Source organism: Madurella fahalii (genome assembly GCF_045866475.1).
Source record: "Madurella fahalii IFM 68171 DNA, scaffold_5, whole genome shotgun sequence".
NCBI lineage: Eukaryota > Fungi > Ascomycota > Sordariomycetes > Sordariales > Madurella > Madurella fahalii.
Window position 1 is genome coordinate 2,077,902 of NW_027263975.1, and position 18,643 is coordinate 2,096,544.

General features: G+C 57.0%; 3 protein-coding genes and 2 non-coding genes across 5 annotated transcripts; 3 read left to right on the forward strand and 2 right to left on the reverse strand.

The window, feature by feature from the left end:
* Nucleotides 1-155: 155 nt before the first annotated feature.
* Nucleotides 156-2,963, forward strand: DBP10 (ATP-dependent RNA helicase dbp10; the record flags this gene model as incomplete). The annotated part of the gene is made up of 2 exons (XM_071064616.1): nt 156-444; nt 505-2,963. The coding sequence occupies 2 exons, from the start codon at nt 156-158 to the stop codon at nt 2,961-2,963; spliced, it is 2,748 nt and encodes a 915-aa protein (XP_070920717.1).
* A 712-nt stretch (nt 2,964-3,675) lies between these two features.
* Nucleotides 3,676-7,066, reverse strand: MFIFM68171_09198 (RBR-type E3 ubiquitin transferase; the record flags this gene model as incomplete). Its single annotated transcript, XM_071064617.1, has 4 exons — nt 3,676-5,221; nt 5,292-5,807; nt 5,867-6,079; nt 6,153-7,066. The coding sequence occupies 4 exons, from the start codon at nt 7,064-7,066 to the stop codon at nt 3,676-3,678; spliced, it is 3,189 nt and encodes a 1,062-aa protein (XP_070920718.1).
* A 1,467-nt stretch (nt 7,067-8,533) lies between these two features.
* MFIFM68171_t142 lies at nt 8,534-8,605 on the forward strand. The gene has a single exon. It is a non-coding gene; the product is annotated as a tRNA-Ala (tRNA).
* A 72-nt stretch (nt 8,606-8,677) lies between these two features.
* Nucleotides 8,678-8,749, forward strand: MFIFM68171_t143. Its single transcript has one exon. It is a non-coding gene; the product is annotated as a tRNA-Ala (tRNA).
* Nucleotides 8,750-12,231: 3,482 nt separating this feature from the next.
* Nucleotides 12,232-14,484, reverse strand: MFIFM68171_09199 (Echinocandin B biosynthetic cluster transcription factor ecdB; the record flags this gene model as incomplete). Its single annotated transcript, XM_071064618.1, has 3 exons — nt 12,232-12,493; nt 12,584-14,043; nt 14,095-14,484. The coding sequence occupies 3 exons, from the start codon at nt 14,482-14,484 to the stop codon at nt 12,232-12,234; spliced, it is 2,112 nt and encodes a 703-aa protein (XP_070920719.1).
* Nucleotides 14,485-18,643: the final 4,159 nt, after the last annotated feature.

Below are 18,643 nucleotides of genomic sequence, written 5' to 3' on the forward strand. Positions count from 1 at the left end.
TTGCAGCTGGCAGTCCTCCACCCCAAAAATTTACGCAGGCCGCCTAATAAGGGAGAGCTCTGCGCCAGTCCACCTCCATTGTCAGCAGCACCAGAGGCATTCTTGGTAGCTTCAGACGGCATCCCGTGCCCCTGTGCAGCAAAAAATCCTCCACCATGCCGAGGCGAGCGTCCTCCCCGGCCTTGTCCGAGAACGAAGTCGACATTGCCGGGTCCCTCTTCGCCAATGAGGCCGACAGCGACATCGAGGTCGACGCCAAGAAGCCCGGCGATGGCGCCTTCGACCTCGATTTCAACAGCCTTCTAAACACTGATGGCGATGGCAACTCGGATGGCGATGGTGGTGACGAGGCATTTATTGCCCGTCAACAACGGAATTCAAACCGCAAGGCCTCCAATTTACAGGGCAAGTCGGTTAAGAAGGGCGGCGGCTTTCAGGCCATGGGTAAGCACTTGCCTCGCGGCCGTTGGGCTTGCTAATGCATGGGCTTACTTTTGTCCGCAGGCCTCAATGCGAATCTTCTAAGAGCGATCACCCGGAAAGGCTTCTCGGTCCCCACTCCCATCCAGCGCAAGGCGATCCCCCTGATCTTGGAGAAGAGGGATGTCGTGGGCATGGCCCGGACGGGTTCCGGCAAGACGGCCGCCTTTGTTATCCCCATGATTGAGCGCCTCAAGGCCCACAGCGCTAGGGTCGGCGCTAGGGGCCTCATCCTGTCCCCCTCTCGCGAACTGGCGCTACAGACGTTAAAGGTTGTCAAGGAGTTGGGCAGGGGTACTGACCTCAAGACGGTCTTGCTCGTCGGTGGTGACAGTCTAGAGGAGCAGTTCGGTCTGATGGCCGCCAATCCGGATATTGTAATCGCCACACCCGGCCGGTTCTTGCACTTGAAGGTCGAGATGTCCCTGGACCTCTCCTCGATCAAGTATGTGGTCTTTGACGAGGCAGACCGGCTTTTCGAGATGGGTTTTGCTGCCCAACTTACCGAGATTCTCCATGCCCTACCGCCTTCTCGACAAACCTTGCTCTTTTCTGCCACGCTGCCGTCGTCTTTGGTCGAATTTGCTAGAGCAGGCCTGCAGGAGCCAAGCCTCGTAAGGCTGGATGCGGAAACCAAGGTATCCCCTGATCTAGAGAGCGCTTTCTTCTCAGTCAAGGGTGGGGAAAAGGAGGGCGCTCTTCTTCACATCCTCCGCGATGTCATCAAAATGCCCTTGGGGCCGCCGGAAGGCGCTCAGCAAGACGAAGAACAACAACCAAGGAAAAGAAAGCGCGGCTCAGACAGGCCCAACCCGAAAGAGAAGCCGACAGAGCATTCAACGATTGTCTTTACAGCCACGAAACATCACGTCGAGTACCTCGCAACACTGCTGCGCCACGCAGGGTATTCTGTCTCGCATGTCTACGGTTCGCTCGACCAAACCGCCCGAAAGATTCAGGTCGATAGTTTCAGGCGGGGACGGACGAACATTCTGGTAGTCACAGACGTGGCTGCTCGTGGTATTGATATCCCAGTGCTTGCGAACGTCATTAACTACGATTTCCCCCCTCAACCCAAGGTTTTTGTCCACCGCGTCGGGCGAACAGCGCGTGCTGGCCAGCGCGGATGGGCTTATGCATTGGTCAGGGAGTCGGATCTCCCCTATCTCCTTGACCTTCAGCTCTTCCTTGGGAGGAAGTTGGTGCTTGGACAGGAAGTGAAAGAGCCGTCTTATGCCCAAGACGTCGTGGTCGGTTCTCTAGTGAGAAGCGAACTCGAGAACAACACGGAATGGGTAAACAAGGTCCTTCACGAGGATGACGATATCAGTGCACTCAAGCGGGTTACGGTTAAGGCTGAAAAGCTTTATATGAAGACCCGAAACTCGGCATCAAATCAGAGCGCAAAGCGTGCTCGTGAAGTCATAGCGTCTAAAGGCTGGTCCCAAGTACACGCCCTATTTGGAGAATCAGCAGCGGACGCTGAAGAAGCCCGGGATAACTTGCTTTCCAAGATTAGCGGTTTCAAGCCGCAAGAGACCATCTTTGAGATTGGGCCGAAGGGTAAATCTTCCCAAAACAAAGCTGCGGAGGTCATGCGCAGTTTCAGATCCCGGGTCGGCCCACGGAAGACTCCTAAGCAGGAGGAGGACACTGAGATGGCAGACGCCGACGACTTGCCAGCCCAAGCAAAGGGCGACGGCTTTGAGTCGTCTGAAGAAGAACAAGGGGACGAAGACGGCGAAGAAGCCTGGGAAGACGCCGGGGACTCCGACTCGGAGTTTGAGGTCACAGTAACAAGCAGCGGGAAATCCAAAAAGGGCCAGACGTCCTTCGAGGATCCCGAGATCTTCATGTCGTACACGCCGCGGACCACCAGTACAGCCGAGGAGCGCGCCTACGGCGTCCACTCGGGCTCGCAGAGCTCGCACTTCGTCGAAGCGGCCCGCGACGCTACCATGGACCTGGCCAACGACGAGGGCGCCAAGGCCTTTGGCGTACCGACTCGCTCCAAGATGCGCTGGGACAAGCGGCACAGCAAGTACGTGGCGCGCGCCAACGACGACGACGGCTCGCGCGGCGCCAAGATGATCCGCGGCGAGAGCGGCGTCAAGATCGCGGCGAGCTTCCAGAGCGGGCGCTTCGACAAGTGGCGGCGCGCCAACCGCCTCGGCCGCCTTCCCCATGTCGGCGAGGCCGAGAAGGCCAACCTCGCCCGCAACTTTGGCTCCCATGGCGGAGGCGGGCCACGCTACAAGCACAAGATGGAGAAGGCGCCCAAGGACGCCGACAAGTACCGCGACGACTACCATGTCCGCAAGAAGCGCGTGGCTGAGGCCAAGGAGAAGCGGGTCGGCAAGTACAAGGACGGCGAAGGCAGCAGGCGGGAGCTCAAGAGCGCGTCGGACATCCGCAAGGCGAGGCAACTCAAGGAGAGGAAGAGGGAGAAGAATGCTCGGCCGGCCAAGAAGGCGAAAAGGTGAGCCGGGCTGTGGCAGCGCCGGGCATATATATATCGTGTTTTCGTGTTGTAGGTGCAATCCAGAGTGAGACAGCGAGAGTCACGGAAGGCTCTGAAGCCTAGGCTTGTCAAAAATATTTAGCCCGACTACGCGACGACAGACGCCAATATTCCATGCCTCCTCATGAACGTCGGGATTCGTATCATAGCAGTTTTGACAAGCACGCCCCCATTGAGAACCCTCTCGGGCATATCGGCATATCTGTCTGCAAGAACACAAACATTATATCCAGCCGGAAAGCAGCAGCTAGTACATACAAGGAGAAAGCCCCTGGCTGCGACAAGAGGACAATCTGCTGGTACTTCTTTTCCACCTTGCCAAGGTGCCTCTCACACTCCTCTCTTTCCACCCTCCTTCCCCCAGTAGCCAGACGAGATATACAAAACCAAGCCGCATTGTCCCATACCCTATTGCCATATGCCGTATCACATTCCAGTCGTCAAGTCATAGTGCTTCCATTCCCCCTCGTTTCCGCCCCCGCCTTCTCAGTAAGTATGGTAAACACCTCGTTCCAACCACACATCCACGGCTTGTCGAACACGCGATGACCAGAGCGAGCAAAGACAAGAAGAGAAAAATAAAAGGACGAAAGAGATCATCCAGAGAAATCATCCAAAGAAACCAGGAAACGACCAAAGAAAATCAGGTCCCTTCACCCTGCTGCACAACCGGCCTACCTGGTAGCCTGCAGCTCAACGTCCGGCGGTCCCGGCTCCACAAAGTTAACCCACTCCGACACCCGATGCACCCCCCGTCCCATTCCACCGAGGCCCGCCAGTACCGATGACCTCGGCACCTCAAACTTGTTATGCTCGCGATGGGCCTGACCTGGCGGCCGCCTCCTCACATTCGGCGCGCGCGGCGAGCCATGCCCGGCGCCATTGTCCATATCATGCATACCCATACCAGGATGATGCATTCCCATCCCTGGTAGTCCTCCTCCGCCACCGCCACCGAGTCCAGGAGGCGGGCCAAACCAGTCCGCTGCCATAGGGGGCATTCCACCGCCAGGGAGATAGGGGTCTTCGTCCATGGTATGCCTTCGTATGGAGGGAGCTGGGCCGGGCGGTGGACCAGGTGGCGGTATCGGCGCCAAGGGCATGCCGGGAACGGGGCCTGGAACGATGGGGTGCGTGGCAGCGCGCGAAACGGGCGGCCCGGCGCCCCTAGTAGGGCTAAGAGGGCCTAGGGGTCCAACGGGACCGAGAGGGCCCAAGGGGCCGACGGTGCCCACAGGCATGGGTGGACCAGCGGGGCTCTGCCTGCTCTCCGGTCGGAAGCGGTCGGCAAGACGTTGTTCGAGCGACGAAGCGCGCCGTAGCTCGGGCGAAGGAGCCCGGCGTCTCTCCTCCTTGACCGACATATGGCGTTCTAGCGCGGGCGCGGGCCGCTCGGGTGAAGGATAGCGGGTGGGCAGTTGCTGCCACGTTTCCGGTGACTGCGGCCGGGATCCGGCTGCGGACGTGAACGCCCGCCTGTCGGGGGACCGAGGCCGCCTTTCACGTGAGAAAGCATTCCACCTATCAGGAGACCGATGGCGGCGTGGTTCAGCCACGTAATTCTCCATGTAATCATCATATCTCTCCGGAGACGCGTAGCGTGTCCCTCGATCGCGGGGGATGCCGCCGCTGTACTCGAAGGCAGATGCCGAACGATCAAACGTGGGGCGCGAAGGCGGCTCGAAAGCCGAACGGGGCGGTGGCGGCGCGGTCGGGACATGTGTCTGTGGCGGCGATGGTGCAACAACGGTTGCGGCCCGGCGATGGTACTCCTCATCCCCCAATGAGAAACCGCCATGGCCTCGGAAATCGGACCGGCGACGAGAGTCACGAGGTTCGTCAAAGTCGTAATCGCGCCTGCTCCGAGCGTAATCGGCGTGTCCGCTCTGATGACCGAAGGCGTCAAAAGAATGCATCCTTCGGGCGAAATGCTCGTCGCGCTGCTCTTGCAACCGGCGCAAGTACGCTTCCTCTTCGTAGCTCGACGGTCGCGGCCGAGCGCTGGCAGTCGGAGGAGGTCCAAAATCTGATTGGAAGTCGTGGGGTGTGGCCGGGCCGGGATCATATGCGGGTTCAGAGAGGAAGGGATTCGATTGCGAGTTCATTGGGGCATGCGTAAGGCCCGTTGCATCCCCGTCAAAGGGGTCGTGTTTGAACCAGGGGCACTCGCACGTCTTCCACTTCCCCCCGCATACCACACAAAACTCTGCACCGCAACGGCTAAGAGGCGGATTCTTGGTCAGTGGTGATGTAACACGGTGGGTTCGACCCGGGAGGCGGCAGTTCTCACCAAGTCATGTGATCGCAGCCATCCCTAAGCTCGATCATGGCCTTGCAACGATGGCAGCGTTGCCATGCTTCCCGTTTCGCTTGATCTGGAAACTGGATCGACTCTTTGTCCCTAGGACATTCGGATGGGTAGTGCCACTTGCCGCTGCAGGAGGCGCAGACCTTGGTGCTGCAGCGACTACACTTGGCCTGCCCACGCCCGCCTTCACGGCGGATATCCTCTGGCCTGATCCACTCACCGCAGCGCCGCGACGGACAGTAAAGACGGCTCCTGGTGGTGTACTCCATGTATTTCTGGTTCCACTCCCTCTTGAAGTCGACGTCAAAGAGCTTCTCGACGTGTTTGAGAGGGATATGATCAACGGTGCAGCATCGTGGAGGCATGTGCTGCGGATCAGTGAGGGACATTTTGAAGACGCGGCGAAGGCATGAGTGGCACATGCGATGCCGGCATCTGAGTTTGACAGTCTTGTCCACCGGCGTCTTGTCGTTCCTACAAACAATGCACATGGTGAAGCTGAAGCAAACGTCAGGACGATGAATGGAACAGTCGGCATCCCGGGGGCAGGTACTGACCGCTTGGCTGGTTTGGCCGAGTGAGAAGGATGGGCGGGCGCAACAGCAGGCGCTGCGGACGCGGCAAAGTCCCCTGCAAAGAAGGTCGATCGTCTTGACGAACCTAGGCTGTGGGACGATGCGAAATGAGATCCCGCTCCAGCGTGCGGTCTCTTGTAGGACGAGGATGGTCTCGAAACATAAGCGTCAGACTCGTAATGCCCCGAAGGCCTCCTAGGAAAACTGCATTAGCGCACCGGATTGGGTCTGTGGCCGACCGAGGCAAAGCTATTCAGATCACGACTACCTTTTGGACCGTGAGCGGGACCGGGCTTTATCGGGACTTGGCGGACGCGAGACGGATATGTCCCTGGGCCGACGATACTCATCTCGCATGCTGGAAGGAGCACGGGATCGCGATCGGTGCCTTCCCATGGACGGCGCGTACCTCGAGGTACTGTCCGGCTCCTCGTATTCCACCTCGGGCTGTCGACTTAGGCGTTCCTGCAACGAGCTGTGGAGAGCGGGGGCGGGAGGGGCAGCTGGAACGGCGGGGGCAATGGGTGCCGGCGGAAGATGCTTGTCGCGGGGATGAATGACCTGTTCCTCGTCCGAGTCGGAGGTTACTTTGGTGTCATCCTCCGAGTCAGACACCGAAGTCCTGGGGGAGCGCCGGGACTCGGGCGTTGACCGGTAGCGGTGAGTGCTCACATCGCGGCGGGCTATTGCCTGGCGACTCTGGGGCCGCGACGGCCCGCGGGGCGCGTTGTCGTCGTCGTCGTCATCGTCATCGTCCTCCTCGTAGACGTAGGTCGGGCGCCGATGGCGAGACGGGGTGCGTGCCCTGTCCAGCACGGGCACGGAGGCGTTGGGCAGACGCATGCTGAATGAGCGTTCCGCGGGCGACCGCTGCGGGGTCTTTGTCGGCGTGGTCGTGTCGGATTCCGTCGAACTGCTCGGGGCGTGCTGCGGTCGACGACGTCGCCGCTGCGGTTTCCGAGGCGACGCTTTGGCGTCGTTGTTGGCGTCGTCCGAGGATTCGACAATGTCTATGTCTACGTCTATGTCTATATCTCCATGTCGCTTTCGCCGAGGCGAGGAACGGGGGAGTGGCTCGCCGGTCCGTGGCCAATCGTTTGCGGACTGGGATTTCAACTTGGCAGCATTCTTCTTCCGTCGCGAGGTCCTGGGCCCGCCCTGCTGTCGCTCGAGGTCGGCCATTCGTTGCGTATCCAGCCCCGGGGTGGCAGCAGTCGAGTACGACGACGTCGTGGTAGGCTGCGCTCGCAGTCCTGGCAGTCGGGCAGCCGCCGCAGAAAGAGGAGCTTTGTGATGGGGGTTAAGCGTCGGCCAGATGGTTGAGCGTGGTTGGCCGGGCACGGGCGGGTCTGGGGTTGCAGACGCTGCGATTGGGCTCGCAAATGGTCAAACTTGCATGGGATGCCAGCTCAACAACACGCCGCCCCTCGGATGAGCCCACCCTAGCTCGCGTCGAGGCCCACAGAAAAAAGATGATCTCAGAGCCTGATAAATACCCGACAAGCCCGCAACCGCAGGCTTTGAAGGCGGTTTGGGCACCGTCGACGAGAAGGCCTGACTTAGGCAGCCCCAGAGCACTAGGCTGAGGAGGGACGAGGAGCAGGTGAGCGTGAGCCTGGTGAGGGGTGATGGAGGGCGCCGAGGCCTCAGTCTCTAGGGCGGCGGTCGAGGATGTGCTCCACAAACCCAGCGAGTCGGTCAGTTTCAACTTCCAATGGTTGAGCAGCTTTTAATTTTTCAAGCGCCGTCTCGTCCCACTTGGTCGGGGGAAGCAAAGAGGAACCAAAGCATCACAAGTACCCCCAGCCCAGCTAGCGGCCGTTGTACTGTGGATGGAGGAGTAGAGCGTGTCGCAGGGCCCGGCATGTCATTTCTCATTCCTCCAGCCGGCCCCACCTGGCACCTAGCCCGTTGCTTCCCCCAGTCAGGAGCTTGACTCTTGGCCCTTGGCCCCACTTTGCTCATGGGCCAGTTTTGCTAAGTTTTGGTTTCCCGTGTCCCGTACCGTGTACTTCCCATCCGGCAGAGCTGGGCACAATTGAATCAATACAATTCAACCCTTCGGGTTTGCTTTTATCATCGGAATTGATTAAGCACAATGATTGGTCGATTGGATGGGGATGGTCACAATTCACTGACTAATTCCTAGCCGTTATGGGAGCCCCCAGTCAACGTATCGTGTAGCAAGCAGCAAGCTCGCAGTTGAATCAGAAACATGACCGATGAAAACGTGGTATACGCATTGTGGCACAATGTCCCCGGTTGCCAACCAAAGAAATTTGTTCGGCGCGCAAGATCCCGACCTACATCGATTGTACAGGCCGCACCGAAGAAGCACTTCGAGACCGGGGTCGGATCATCGTACAGTTAAGAGAGAAGGGCAGCAGGCTTCTTAAGCTAAGAAGACAGTGAGCTGCCTGCAAACTAGCGTGGGAGAATGGAAGAGCTAGGAGAGAAGCTTCTTGGGTAAGATTTATCTTGGAGAGAGAAGACTGCGTCTATCTAGCCGATAATTCTACTCTAAACCTTCCCGGTCCAGTTGGTCGAAGGTCTAGCACTGCTCAGAGACCCATGGATTGGTGTAATTTCATACCCAGGCCTGATTCTTTTATAAGACGTTCTTCTACAGAAGTGTTGTAAAGTTCAGTTGGGTGCATGGTCTAGTGGTATGATTCTCGCTTCGCATGTGAGCGGTCCCCGGTTCGATCCCGGGTGCATCCATTTTTGCGACTCACACTTTTGCTCATATTTATAACATATTCTTTCACCTAATGATCCTAATAAATTGAGGTCGGGTGCATGGTCTAGTGGTATGATTCTCGCTTCGCATGTGAGCGGTCCCCGGTTCGATCCCGGGTGCATCCATTTTTGTGACTCACACCTCTACGATTCTCGGTGTACTCTTTTGCTACGCAATTCCCAAGCTGGCTGAAGTTGGATGTATGGTCTCATGGAGTGCTTCCCGTTTCGTATATGAAGTGAGGGAGGACCTATCCAGCAGCACTTGTGACCTTAAGCACCTAGTTTAGCCCGCTTCCATGATTAAGTCAAGCATAATCGCAATACGAAAACCACTTTATATAAAGTTCATAGTACTATATAGTGTCCTCTGCCTTAAAGGCCATCGCAAAAGGCCATCTTCTCTCATATGTTATGCATTCTTTTAATATGGATCGGATCTCTAGATCTTGATCTGGCCATGTCATAGAGGCTGCTGTCGTTCGAAACCAATGAATGCCTTGCGCCCGACTTGAAAAAAGTGCTACTAGAAAATCTGACATTTTCTGTGACGGATTGAGACTTGCCCGGCTGTACACGTTCTCTTTTTGTAGCTCAGTCTTGTATTCTCATGAATTCTCTCTCTACTTCACTGGTCTACCAATGCAGCGGCAATGCATTGTAGAAGATCTTTCTTTTGCTATGTTCAATACCCGTTATCACACATAAGGCGTTCCCACACATTCTGATAAGCCCTATGTGTGACAAACTTTCCTTTGCTAAATCATTCTTGTTGGAAGGTCTCGGTTGCTCGGATTGCACGATACCTGACTAGCCAATCAAACACCTTCCGGAAACCAACCTGCGAACAGTTCTCACGGTTGATGCTACAGACCAGAAGATAGTTGGCGGGTGACCGGCAGGTCCAGTCCGTGAGGGGAGAAACTATGAGGGCTGACACCACGTTAATGTTACGTGATATGAGTTGAAGACATACTGGTCTGAATGCGGACCTTTGGGTACGAATATGCCATTTTCGATGGTCTGCCCAAGCAGAATACTGATCCAGGCGCCCTCGATGAGACTTCTGAACTCTCCGGCCTAATCCAACCACGTTCCAGCCGCAAAGCCGGAATACATGCAGCTTTCTCCCTCCTAATCAGCCCACAGCCATGGGCTGCGTCTCGGCGCGATGGGGATTGTTTCCGGGCGTTAAGAAAATTTTGTGATTGTGCTGGGCAGATGAGTATGATGCTCTGCATGGAGCTTGTGCACCTCAACCATTCAACACTAAGAGCACCCAGGAGACCATCGCTCCCTCTAGTTTACAGCAGCACTAAACTGATTATGCCGAACGAGCTATCTCTTACTTATTTTGACTGCGGCTCGCCCTTTGCTCACTTGGCAGACCCTTGTGCTTGTTGACTACCTGACTAACAAACTCGTATCCGCCTGAAATTGCGGGGATCTTGGGGGGAGAAAAAAATAAAACAAAATAAAACAAAGAAAGGTAGGAGGAAAACGGGGCAGAGCAATGTAGGGGTTGACAAAATTCTGATAACGCAGCATCTAGGGCCGCCTCGGAACACGGCAAGAGCGAGGATAGGTCACTTTTATGTATGTAACGGGTGGTTTGGTCACTCGCCCCTATAATACCACTAGTTTTTGTTGTTGAATCGTGCTATCCAGCGATCTGCAGTATCAGTTAGGTCAGGCAATACTACCACCCCATAGCAGTACAAGGGGTCCCGTTACAGGAGTTTGGCTTGGATAAACCAGGTAGCACAAAGAGCCAACACAAGTGGAGCCGCCGGTTGGGGAAGCCTCCGGGCCAAACCGACTCTGTTTTGAGGTAGCTAGACTTAACGATCATCTCGGATCACGAAAGCAAGGAGAATCGTCTTTGGGCCGTCGACACTGGACACTACGCTTACCAACTCTCTTGCACTTCCTCGCAACTCGCTACACGTATATACAGCACCTCCGGAAGCCCCCTCCGGTCTCACAGGCTACATCAATAGTGCTGTCCCGTCTAGGTAAACCGCTCAGCGGTGCAAGGCGGATATTCTACCCATATTCCACCCAACACGCTCTCCGATGGCTCCGCTTTGCGGCGCAAGGTATGCCATCCGGCCTTGACCTTGCAGGACGGGCTCGGAAACGGGGTCCGGATGATGCGATCTGGGGGTGGATGTGCGAGTGGGTAGGTGGAAATTCCGGGGGTCTTTTCTCCACGGGGCAACTCTATGGGTCTTCTGGTGGGGGGCATGGCTACCCCAAAGGCTAGGTAGTGATCGGCGGGGAAGTGCATCTCAGTTGGACAAGCATCGTGGCTGAAAGCGAGGAAGACGAAGTTTTCTCCAGCGAGATCAAGAAACAAGATAAAAATAGGATGCGCGCTGTCGACCATGTATGCAAAGCGCTCCGTTATCAATCAATACTCATCATTCGTAAGAGAGGTTGTGTTGATCATCACAATCTATGTACAAAACCGGGGGTGGTCGAAGAGAACACTGAATATTGTACACTGAAGAAAGAAAGACGGAAACAACGTGGATATCTAATTGGTGTGCCTTTTGTAGAATCTGTATACAATGTCTCACCTTAATCGGTCCCGGGATATTTCCACCATAAAAACGAATAAAGAGAAAACAGCGTTGGTAAGACTTGCAATCCAAAAACTAAAAAGCAGATATCCTCACGTCTCCTCATCCTAACGCCAGCATGATGTGATTGCTATTACCTTTCCCATTGCCCCCCCGTGCCAGTTTCACTAAACCTGATATCCACCCGGGGGGAGAAGGTACTGAAGATGGGAGAAGAGGGAGGTGGTGAAGCCTCAATCGGGTGATATCCGAAATGGGGCGCATGAAAGAAGAATGCGGGGAGAGGAGAGAAGCGGGGGGGATGGAAAGTGTAGAAGCGGGATTTCGGCCCGCGCAGCCCGCATCCATGGTCATTCCGTAGCCTCGCTCCAACCATAGGCAATTTGAAACTGGCCGCGGGAAACCCAAGTGTGTGACAACCGGGACCAAAGACTCGCAGCTATTTCCCAGCAGCCTGTTTCTCGTGGCGCGAAGCCAGACCTTAGCGTCCGGCTACCCTGCCTGCCTGCCAATCCATAGGGGAAGGGGAACCCGTAGTACCGAGGATATTTCCGGCATTCGAGCTTGCGCACCTATCGGTGGAGCCGCTGTTGCACCCGAATAAACTCGCTGGGACTCTGACGGACCGATTGGTTTCTGCGCCGATGCAGTAAAGCCCACCGAAGGCCACGCGAGCTTCCTGCATAGTCTTTTTTCCATCTACCTGTCACCGGCTCCTCATATGGGGGTCGGGGTCGTCGACAGTTGGGGCGCTTCGTTGAAAGAGTAGTCGACCCGCGTCTTCCTAATAGATGCGTTCGGGCGTAGCGTGTTCCGGGCGGGATGCCAGGCGTTCGTGCCGGACGTGCATCGGCTTCATGCACCTTCAATAAGCGAATTGCAGGCCGTGGGGTTTTTGGCAACCCGAAAAGAGGTTGTGGCCTTTCCCAGAGGACCGGAAGCGGGGTTTTGAGTTGGACTTAGGCGAGAGATGCTACTATGCGGGTCATGCACGCTCGGGGCGGGCGTTGGGAGTCCGCACACTCAACCACTCAGGAACGTCCGGCGCCTGACTTCGGCTTCCTTGATGATCTCGGCCGAGAGGCTGAGGCTGGGCGACAAGACTGCGTAGCGTTCGATCTCCATGACCACGTCGTTGATGATTTGGTCGATAGCCTCGCGATGCGGTACGAGGCTCCAGAGGATGGTAGACAGTGACGGCGACATGGTTGCGCCCATGATGAGCAGTGTCTGCGACACGATAGAGAGGGCGCCTTGCCAAAGGTAGGGCATGTGTCCGGCGTGACTGCGGCCAATTCGTTAGATTGCGGAGGGGGTGAGGGCGCGGAGAGCGCAGCGGGCTCAGCCAATGAGAAGGGGCGGGATTCAAACTTACTGGGCAGTGATGTGCTCCAATTGCCGAACTGAGGCTTCTAGGCATTTGGTGCAACTGTCCCGCACCGCGGGGTCCAGGATCGCTTGCTCGTTGTCGAGGACGGCGAGAATGTACGGCCGGTAAATGATGGTTCGGCAGGCGTAGAATCGCAATCGAAGCACCGTCTGCACCGGGTCCGGTAGCATGGTGCGTGTAAACGGGAATTGCAGGGGCATCGGCAAGCTCTCGTACCACTGCGTGAGCTGGAAGTCCAGTTCGGCAGCCACCGGCTCGAGGCTAGCTGTCGACGCCATCGAGTCCTTGGAGTAAATGAGCTGGCTGACTCGGTTCAGGAGTCGCCGCAGCGCAATCTCGGCCAAGAAATACCACAAATCGTCGCGCCCGACCGCCTCCTGCTCGTCCCCTTCAAAGCCGCAGGGAAGGCCGACATTCTCTTCAAACGCCACAACGCCAGAGTGAGGCAGGTCCAATTCGGCGAGCAAGTCGCTCTCAAACAGGAGCGAGTTCCAGTAGATTCTCTCAATCAACTCTCTCTGGTCGGTCGGGACCCTGTTTGGCGTCATGAGCAAGAGTTGAAGCTTCGTGCTTGTTGTGCAGAGCAAGTTCCAGGCTTCCAAGGGCCGGACAAGATAGAACAGGTAGGCGGCCGCTAGGAGGTGGCACTGCGCTGCGAGCACGCTGTTGGACGTCATCATGCCGGGGAGCAATGACCAAGCGGCTGTGAAGTACTGAAGGCCCGGCGGGTCCTCGTGCGGAACGATTCTCGATATACTGCCCCTCAAGCTGGCCTGGCCGAGGGCAAGGACGAGAAGGACAATGCAGCTCTCCGGGCCCTCTCTGAAACCGTTCGATAGCGCAATCCGGTAGTGGCTGCGCCACGTGTAAGGGTTGACGCAGGCATACCAGACATTGACTCGGTCAAAGTAGGCTTCAATGTAAGCATTCGTGTTGGACAAGTCCACGCAGGGCGTCTTGGTAAGCGAATGTAACGGCTCGCGCGCCATTTCAAGCTGGAGGAGGATCTGGGGGTCGTACGGCCGCGATACCAGATCTCGGATCAGCGGCCATTGCAGCAGGTGAAGAGCCGCGTTTGTGTGCACCTTTGGCATGGTCGATATGTTGTTCGTAGCTGTCGCCGACCAAGTTCCTAGACCGCCGCTGGGAATGATGGACACGAAGTTGTTGGCGGCGTTCTGCATCATCATATTGTCGCCGCTGAGCGCCGTGCCGTTGCTCATGTTTGGCGAATCGTGCGACAGACCTATGCCGTTTCCGTGGCCAACCATGCTCATCTGGAGCAGGTTCTCGATTCTGTTCAGGCGCTCCAGGATGAGCTTGTCTCCGGCGTCCAGCTTGATCCCGGGTTCTCGGTAGATGCATTCAGCGCCCAGCTCTGTGCAGAGCTTGCATTTGGGTTTTGTTCCGTCGCATCGCGACTTTCTTGACCGGCATACTTCGCACTGCAGAATCCGTCAGCTCCTGGCCGGTGGACGAACCGTGGTTCGACATACGGCAATGGTCGCTCTCCGCCTTGGATAGTCCACCCCGGCATCTGTGTTTCTTCTCTTCAGCGGATTGACGCTTTCCTCACTCTGCGATTTCGGAATACCGTTCGGGATGTTTTCCGGACGGCCTTCAGTCGTCTGAGAAAGATTCCGAGCCTTATGCGCCGATCCGAGGATGCCTTCACGACTGAAGCTTGGTGTCCGGGCCGACTTGAGCGAAGTTGGCGATTTCAGCGTGTTCACACCATTGGTGGTTGCAGCAAGCTGCGGCGAGGGGATCTCAACGGAGAAATCTCGATTCGGCAGCGGAAATGGCCTGACCGCGGCGGCGCTGGTGGCTGCTGTCATTGTGGCCGTCACCGAGTGCGGAGAGTCGCCGTTGGATGATGGTGACATGCTGTGGTAATGTTTTCGCGACTGCGCACCAAGGCGAAAGACAGCACCAGGACAAAATTCCGAGTTCCAACGGTCCGGACTTTGCAACCCACGGGGAGAGTCCCAATCAACCAGTCTGCGACAGTGGCTGCTCCAACATCAACGCGCGACTATTCAAACGCCGCAGGCACCGTAAACACTAGGACCCGTTGTTCGCAGAATTACTCGCATCATCGACTTGCTACCACATAGACGAAAAGCCAATGGCGGTTCCTGGTGGCGTGCGTTCGGCGCGCGTGCGTCAAGGCCGGTCGGTTGTTAGGAGGGCAGGCGGACAGTTTTCCGGAACCCTGGGAAGTGGAGGATTCATATCTCATCCACACACGGGGTTCCGCCTTCGCCGAGACGTGTGTGTGTGTGCGCTCGTGCTCTGAGCTCCGGCCAAGGGAAGGTAAGGTACTGAGCAGGTACCTCTTGTCCTTCCGGGGGCGTGTCAGAATGCTGCCGCCGTCGTGCGGGACCCGCTTGGGCAAGTCAACGCAAAACCGTTGGTTCTTTGCGGGGAGATCTGCCCTGGTCCAGTCACTGGAACGAGAAAATCACCCAAAACGGAGGCGGGACGGTGGGAACAGGGGTGCCATGCGCTAGTGCCGACAAGGGCAGACGAGCGAGAAGGTGGTTGACAACCCCTGTCGAGGGTTGCATCGACGCTGGCGCGAACGCACTTTGTGGGGTACTTGAAATGTCGCTTTTCTCTGATTTCTATTCATGTTACGAGGGCAGTGTGCTGGTCTACGGCTGCGGCTGCATCTGCGTGTGCTTTAAACGGGGCCGCACTAGCACGCGAGAGCGGATATGACACGCCTCGGGCGTGATGCCCGAGACATCTCCCACTTTCGGGTCTGGTGCATGAAGCGATCCATGGAAAGGCGTGTCATTGTTGGCAGATGGCTGGGCGAAAGGCATGGGGTTCACACCGCCAGCCAGCAGAGAGGATGGTGTGTTGTGGGTCCTGTGGTAGGAAAAGAAAATGAAGGGGGACGCTGCAAATCAAAAACGCGGGGGTGGAGTCCCCAACTCCCCAAACCGTTCGCAGCGCTGTTGTCTCTGTGAGGGAGCTCCGCCCCTTCCGTTGCCCTTCTAGAGTCTCGGTTTGGGTCTTGCATCGAAGGCAGGCGCTTTGACGGGTCATCTAACAGCACTTACGTGGACTCGGCTGCTTAGACGTGAGAGCGGATTGGGTGCGCGACGACAGAAACTTGTCAAGCATCGCAGGGCATATCCTGGAGGTTTACGATGCCTTCCAAGGGCGTTATTGGAAATCCGGCTTTGCAGCCTCAGGCTTGGTGACTGCCGATCCTCTTGTTCGGCGATGACTTCGAGAACCTCGTCATCGCCCGGATGAAGGGAGCACCGGATGCCTGTTCTTGCTCGTTCGCATCTCGCACTCGCAGAGGCAGACCAGAGTTGGTCGCTCCTAGGTTCTTGGGGCGCACGATGGTGGGCAGCACCAACTTTGCGCGCCCGAGCCACATTAATCTCGCATTTGTCTTCAACCTCCTCGATGGCTGCTGTGAGCTAGCAGTTCTTTTCTGCACTTCCCAACCCCGCACCATTTCCTTCGGTCTTCCGTCTGCCTCGAGCAAGGTATCGTTACCGCTGCTCCGTAAACCACAACAAGGTATATCCTGCAGCGGTGCTGTTGACCCCCCTCGAAGGTGCTGTCCTCCACCATTACCACCATCATTCCCCATCTCCGCATGGCATTCGGTGGGCCATTGCAGCCTTATAAGAGCGCCTTCTAAGGCAGTGTTATGTATCTTCTGCTTTCCAAGACGCCGGCTTGTGAGGCTTGGATAACCCTTGCAGCCATCAATTTAGCATAAATCGAACAACTGCCAGCGTCGCTCCTCGCAATCTCTGGGCTGTCGAACCACATCGGCCGCAGGCTCGGGCCCTCCGCATTGTCCACCAGAGGAACGCCATGGTGGAGGAGGAGAAGCCTTCGAGAAGCAGCTTCCACCCCACATTTGACGCTTTCAACCATGTTCTCCGTCCCCAGGGTGGTGATGATCCTCGCGCCAGCGCAGCAAAGTGCACGGGGGCAGAGTCCCCCCAGCGCCCCTGCGTTCCTACCCGGTACACCCCGCTCGGCTCTCTCTTCATGATGCATCCAGTTCCATCCAAAGTATCGTAGCATTGCCATCTCTCGTCTCTACCGTGCTGGCCGCGGCTTTGCCATGGCCGGGGTCCGGTCGAGAGTCATGTGGTGATGGATGCTCTTCGCCTCTGCGGCTGCAAATGAGTTTCCCGACAGCGATGTCTTGTTCCTTCCTTTCTGGTTGACGCAGAGTCTCGTGAGCCTCATGGCCCACTCCAAGTCGCCACCGTCGCCAGCAAGCTGACGAGGAAGCCGAGTCCTATTTCAGGTAACCGAGAAATTGCTGATATTGGGGGATGGGGCGTCTCTATATTGGGGAACCAAGCTGGCAAAGACGTCGGGATCCCTGCCGTGCCACCACCGTCGTCGACACGATGTGTGCTGCGCGGGCCCCGCATCGCCCCGTGGAGCGTTAACAGCATCGCCCTTCCGACATCACAAGAATCTCGCGGTCCGCACGAGATCCGCCGAGGCCAGCATTCCGCGTGGACGGGATGGTGGATGATGCGCGGGCCGGGGCCGTTACCTATTTCGTACGTTCGTGTCTGGCTAGGCAATGGCCAGGTCCAAAAACGTTAGTTCCAAGGGTCCGTTATGAGGTGCATATGTGGCTGACTGGTTGACCCGCACGTGCATTCCGTAACGCAACCGAGCACGTTGGTGGCTTGGTGGGACAACGATTCGACTGGGCGCCAAAGGAGGCTGTCGGTCCGATTACTTGCGATTAGGCCCTACGAGGGTCATAGAAATCACCATCCATATCAACTCGGCTCGGATGTAAGAATATTGGACAAGAAAATGAGCCAAGTTACTGCATATAATTTCGCATGCAATTACCGTAGGACTGATTGCCAAAACGTCAGCTCGCGCCTCATTGGCCTCGGTTCGAGGTTCCCGTTCTGGTCAGCACACCAAAGCGCACTGTTGTGGCTGCCTCATTTTCAAGCGAACCCTGGAGCACCGGGGCCCTCTGATCTGTCACGATGGGGGCTCAAGGGAGTCTCCGCTTAGCTCTTCAGCCTCTCGGCAACCCGAGTCTTGGGCTAAGGCAACCCGATCGCCTCCCGCCGTGTCCCCTGAGACGGCTCAGCGGTCATGGGACATCGAAGCCCACCGAGATATATTAATCGACACACGCCACCGTTGACAGTGCTATGGCTCTGCCGTCTAGACCTCGTTAGCTCAAGGTGCGGCGACGGGAATCGATATTGCGCAGGCCCTTTCGAGGCAGCTTCAATGCCGGCTCGTGCCCTGGGCTCGTGGGGCCCCTTCCCTCCTGTCTGGACCCAGCCCTTTAAGGCATCCGAGGGCAGCCGTGAAACCGCATATTCTACGGTATGGACACAGCGGACGAGGACCTCCCTAATCAAGCCTTTCATCTACGCTAGCACTACCGAAGTGGCGCATCGTTGAGCCGCCGACTCCTCTCTGATGCGGGGGTCCCCTGTGAGGTAATCACCGATATCCGTTTCGCTTACGCCGAAGGCTCTCCGATCGACGGGCGGGATGACCCAGCTGTGGCCTCGGTGATTCAACTGCCAGAGCCACTGCACGTGTTTTTTTTGGTTACTATGCATGTAGTAATCAGGGTCGGGTGGTGTCTCTCGGTCATGATGGCAAAGCCGGGGGGGTTGGGCGGGGAGGAAGGGGGAAAGGGGAGAATTGTTGCAGGAGAGCTGACGACTGCCGACAGCCGCGGCTTCCCGACCACCGGACCTTGATGGATCACCCGGCAAGACGTCAAGGGAGAAGGCCTTTTGGTACCGGAGCAGACACTGCTCCTCTTCGGGGGGCCAGCCCCGCAACTGGCTCCTGGTTCGACATCCGGCCGCGGCCGAACTCGCCTCGAACCCCAACGGGCCCCAGCTTCGGGTTTCCTTACCCCTCTCCTCCTGCGGCAACGCTAGTCTACTTACAAAGTAGCTCATGACCCCATCTCGCTGGAACCAAACTGTCTCCCTTTTTGGTTGTCCATAGCCAAGGCGCAGCAGGGCAAGATCGAAGACCACACTGCGGCTA